The sequence below is a fragment of the Corvus brachyrhynchos genome, unplaced genomic scaffold (assembly GCF_000691975.1).
Source record: "Corvus brachyrhynchos isolate BGI_N302 unplaced genomic scaffold, ASM69197v1 scaffold237, whole genome shotgun sequence".
Lineage (NCBI taxonomy): Eukaryota > Metazoa > Chordata > Aves > Passeriformes > Corvidae > Corvus > Corvus brachyrhynchos.
This window is the reverse complement of record NW_008238959.1, coordinates 1,603,699-1,609,224: the sequence shown is the minus strand read 5'-3', so window position 1 is coordinate 1,609,224 and position 5,526 is coordinate 1,603,699. Positions and strand designations below refer to the sequence as shown.

The following is a 5,526-nucleotide window of genomic DNA, read 5'->3' as shown; positions in this document are numbered from 1 at the left end:
ATTTTTTATTCCTTCGCATGTCTCAAAATGTTCTCAGGAGGCTTTGCTTGGAAGCCTTCTGCAGGGATTTGAAGTCAAATACAATTGTACACCAGGGTGTTAGCGACCCACATAGTACCTGACAAGAGAAGGCACAGGCCTGAACTTGCCGAGTGTGTAGGTTGGCTCCCCATCCTGTGCTGTCCTGCACATTGCCTTGGGCTGCAGGATGACCTTTGTGTGCAATCAGAAGGGAGGAACCTGTAGGTAGCTCCCACTCAGCATGAGTGACTGCATCCCCTTTTCACGGCGATTCCAACATCAGGGAACAAGTCTGTTGGTTTAGGGACAGCTCCACAATGAAATGCCTGGAAGAGGAAAGGGCAGCGGAGCTGTAGCTGCCCTCTTTCTTGGGACAAGCATTGTCAAATAAGGATGTGTGACTGAACTGTTCATACTGCTTTGCACAGCTGTGCTGGACAGGACAATTCATTGCCAGCTGTCCCAAGTAGTCTTCCAAGTGCAGGAAGGTTTGCTTACTCTCTCTAGACCCCATGTCAAGCAGATTGTACAAGACCTTTTAGTGTTGATGCTATGCTGATAGTCTGCTCTGATGCAGTTTTTCATTTGCTCTTGGGTATATTCTGTTGCTTAAAACTGGCTTTGCATTAACTCCTGGTCTGAGCACAGAAAACCACACCACACCCCTCAGAAAGAGCACGGCTTGCCTTTATCATACATTATCACAGCAGAGCTTATTATCCTCCACACATTTGCTTATTGTGGGTGTGTTCTGAATCTGAAACTCCAATTCTTGGGAGAGAAAACACGATTTTTGTGTAACTTATGGAACAAAACTCTGCATTAAATGCAAACAACGCTGTTCTGCAGGTCTGGAACCAGGACACTATACAGAAGTCAAATTCACCAGGTATAAAAAACCACTGGGGTAATTTTTATTCTATTCTTTCAGTGTGATGATGTGAAAAAAATGATTACTGATAAAAGTGCAGCTTCTTCCTGAATCTGTTTGTAGGTCCTAAAATACAGGGTATATGTCATGAGCTGGACTTGTGATACAGGTCTGGACACTTCTGTAATTCATGTATGGCAGATCAGACTAAGGGAATGGGAATCACGGTTGTGTAGCACAGAGTCTTGAAGGACATTTGAAAAGCAGATTTCACTGAGTTAAATACCCTGACCAGCTCTTACATGCAGCAGTGGAAGACCAGTGTGGTAGAACTAAACCCTGATGAACACAAAGTGGTCCTGAACAAAAAAGGGATAAAGAGTGAAAATAGTGGCATAAATCTGAGATGCACTATAAACAATGTGAGAAAACAGCTTATTTGGTGAAGACACACAGGTTTGAAGAATCAGAGTATGTCACATTGGAAGGAAACTATAAGGACATTGAGTTCAGCTCTCTGCTCCTTGCAGGACTTCCTATAAATAAACCATATGAAAGAACATTGTCCAGACACTCACTGAACTCTGACATGCTGGGTGCTGTGACCACTTCCCTAAGGAGCCTGTTTCAGGGTGTGACTGACCACCCTCTGGATGAAGAACATTTTCCCAGTGTCCAGTCTAAGCTTCCCTTGATGCAGCTTCATTCCATTTCCTCGGATCCCATCACAGGTCATCAGAGAGAGGAGATCAGCACCTCCCCCTCCACTGCCCCCATCGAGGAAGTTGTAGGCTGAGATGAGATCACCTCTCAGCCTTCTCTTCTCCAAGCTGAACAAGCCAAATCACCTCAGACGATCCTTGTAAGTTTTGTCCTTGAGGCCTTTCACCATCTTTGTCACCACACTCGAGGTGAGGCCACATCAGTGCAGAGCAGAGTGGGAAAATCATAGAATCATAGAATGGTTTGGGTTTCAAGGGACATTAAAGATCCCCCCCAGGGTCAATCACCTCCCTCAACTATCTGGTGATGCTGTGCGTGATGCACCCCAGTATGTGGTTGGCCCTTTTGGCTACCAGGACACACTGTTGACTCATATTCAACTTGCCATCTACCCAAACCCACAGATCTCTCTATGGAGGGCTGTTCTTAACCTCTCATTCTCCAATCTGCACTTGCAATGAGGATCAGCCCATCACAGATGGAGAATCTTGCAGTTACTTTTGTTAAATTAAATACATATGGTGACTGCTGAGCTCTCCAGTCTATCCACATCTCTTTTTGAGACCCTTGAGGGAGTCCACAGCTCCTCCTAGTTCAGCATCGCTGCCATATGCCCACTTTGGCACGTTCTCTTCATCTTTTTCATCATCAGCTTAGAAGGATAACTGATAATCATTATTTTGTGGGCACAAAGCTTAAAAGGAAAGCAACGTGTGATACATACCCTGTGACTTGAGGTCGAGGCACACCTCCCACTATTTAATATGTCAGGTTTTCTTCTGGCTGCCTAGCACTAGAAAGCACTTCTGCCTGTCCTGATGTCTGTGTTACCACCTCATGTCCTGAGCTACACACTGACAGGGAACAATTCATCAAGGGGAATGTAGATTTATATGGCACATTTATTTTCACAAGAGAAAGCAGACTGAGGCAAAGAACACTGGACTGCCTAAACTTTTGGCAGCAGTACAGGGGCCTACTCTTCATATCAGAGATCACAGTTATGTCCCATATATTCTGAAGAATTATGTTGTACAGACTTTGGGATCTCCCTCCTCTCTTCCCCCATTCCCCCCCCCCCCCCCCTTTTGCAAGTCAACACACAAATCACACAGTGCTTTGCAGAGGTCAGAATGGTTTCGTAACTGTTTGTCCATTCTATTGTTTCAATACAGAACAATAGCTTTTGTAAGTGAAATGCTTTTATAACTGAAATATATTTGCTATTGTATATTATGATTGTCCCACAGACCATGAACACTCCTCTAGCTGGATTTCACCGTTCCTCCATCATCTGTCAGGCCATTGAGTTACTCATGGAAGATCTGAGAGATACAATGCAAGTGCATACACAAATACATTTGGAACTGACTGTTTTTTACTTTGTCTAATTATGGTCTGCTGTTAACCCCTGAGAATAAAACACTTCACTATAAAACCACACTCATACAAAGAAAATGTTTCTTTTTTGACTTTCATCTCAATTGTTTTTGTCACATGCACACTTTTTTATTTCCCCAGTTTTGTTAGTAGAATAAAAGGCTAGGTCCTGTTCTCCCTTCTATTCTGTCTAGCATGGCCGCATTTTGTACATTCAAAAAGGATCATCTGAAAGAGAGTTCTGGTCTATTACTACAACCATAATAATAAACTGACTAATTACTGACATATTGACTAATAACTGCTAATTATGTGTGACATCACTAAGGTTTTCACATTTTTTGTTTTTACTGCCATCCCCCTATCTACTTGCAAATGAGGCATTATTTCCTGGCCTTTTCTCCAGCCCAATGGCCCTGATGTACTGGTGAAAAGCACTGTAATACAGAATAAAAAACTAATATTTGTTGTCCCTTTCATCGAACACGAACCCATTGAAGCAAAAAAGTGACCTAATACCATTAATTTATTTTTATGGTGTCAAAAGTCAAACTTCTGAAGGGCAACAATGGGTGGGTCACAACTCGGACTGTATAAATTCCCCAGGGCTCAGCCAGTATACCCACATACAGCTGGAAAGCTGTATTGTCTTTGGTGCTGAGGCTTGAAGGTAAGCATTTCTCTAGGAAAATTTACCTTTTCACTCTATTATTTCTTGTTTCTGACTAAACTTAAAAAGAGATAAGTTATTGTTTTGTGTTTGATATTTTTCAGGACAGAATATTTACGTGATATTCTCTACAAATATTACCTGTGTATATGCATTCTACACTATTTTATTATGTGGAAAATCTGAATATTTGTGGCTTTGGGGAGATTTTTAAGTTATTCTTTGTGGTTAAAATATTATTTTGTGCTCAAAACATGATTTTATTTCAGAGCATCTTATCCTCCCATTCAGTATCTTTTAAGATTGATTTTGACAGACAAGTAATAAGTTTTCTCGCTTGACCTCTGGTTCAAAAGAGTGCATCGAGAGCAGAACTGTAGCGTTAAGTGAATTTGCTAAGTTTTTTATAGTGTGAAATTTCTCTAAGAGTTGCATTCCTGAAAAATACGGTTGGTGAACACAAGACAACATGGAAAGGTGCATGGGTGGACAGATGTACAGTTTTTAAACAACTTATAAAGTTGGGAAAGTGAGAGAAATAAGTGTATGTCTGTATGTGTATATCGAAGAGGACAGTCACAAAACACTTTGGTGGAGCTTAACACTACAAAGAGAAACTTGAGAGCCCAGCATTTAGCTCCTACCTAGGGGGCTGGATTTTGAAAAACAGCAATTTAATTTATCAGACAGGTTATAATCTGAGAAAATAAAGCATAATTAAGCAAAGCAAGCTATATCTGAAAGCACAATACAATGAAACATGAATTTTGTGCATCAGTCTTGCTCCTAGACTAGGTGACTTTAGATGAATCGTATTGCCGATAGATGCTTCCATTACTAAAACAAGTGTAAAGCTATGGGCCTTTGAAGATCTACTGACAGTAAGTACTGTGCAACAAATAGATACTTTACTACATCTACTTACTTTTAAAAAATAAAAATGGCCAGCCTCTGCTTTTACCTGTATCTGTCCAAACCTAGAGCAAGTATAATTTGCACTTAAATTTCCAGCTTTGCAAGTATATCAAAGAGATAATATTTACTTGTTTTCATCAAGCTACTATGAAGTACTTAGGAATTCTAGCTCTCAGTGAGTGAAAATAAATACAGACAATTGTTGTTTGACTGCTTTGAAAAGGTAAACAGAAATCGCACACAGATTCCAGACCTCTGAGGAACAGTTACAAAAAAGGTAAATGTATAGAAATGCAGAAGGAAACAGATTTGTGAAAACAGAGTTTCTGACATGCAAGAGAGGTGACATAGCAAAGGACATGTTAACATAGAATGATTTCCAAACTACTTGTTTATATTTTATTGCCTGAAAACTCCTATTAAAGTGTGTGTGCTGTGTGTGCTGTGTGTGCATGGTATTCCCACCATTACATTGTTATTGTATTTCTGCTCTTTGCTCCAGGCACTGCTGTTGCACAATGGGCTCCATCGGTCCAGTGAGCACGGAAGTTTGTTGTGACATATTCAGGGAGCTGAGAAGCCAGAGTGTCCAGGAGAATGTCTGCTACTCCCCTCTGCTCATCATTTCAACCCTGTCCATGGTCTACATAGGTGCCAAAGATAACACCAAGGCTCAGATAGAAAAGGTGAGACTACATTTAAGGATTTAAACCCTCCTGCTGCTCAGGATAATGTTGCTCGGAGGCTAAAAAATGTGTGGTGTCACACATGGTGACACAAAAGCTGTGGCCACCTCAAACTCCCATAGTGTTAAACAAATGCATCAGCCTGAAATCTTGAAACTGGATTTAAATTTTATCATTGTTAGCAGTAGAATTCTCAAAGATGAAAACACATTTGAGTGATCCTTTGTTTATATAAGGAAAGCAGACAAAATCTCTAGGGA

At 40.8% G+C, this 5,526-nt stretch overlaps 1 protein-coding gene across 1 annotated transcript in view; it reads left to right on the top strand.

Annotated features, from left to right (window-relative positions):
- The first annotated feature begins 3,627 nt into the window (after positions 1–3,627).
- Positions 3,628–5,526, top strand: part of LOC103618655 (ovalbumin) — a 6,574-nt gene continuing 4,675 nt past the window's right edge. The window contains exons 1-2 of the mRNA XM_008637084.2: positions 3,628–3,665; positions 5,083–5,266. Coding sequence (XP_008635306.1) covers positions 5,099–5,266 — 168 coding nt within the window. The 5' untranslated portion in view covers positions 3,628–3,665; positions 5,083–5,098. The remainder of the gene's footprint in view (positions 3,666–5,082; positions 5,267–5,526) is intronic.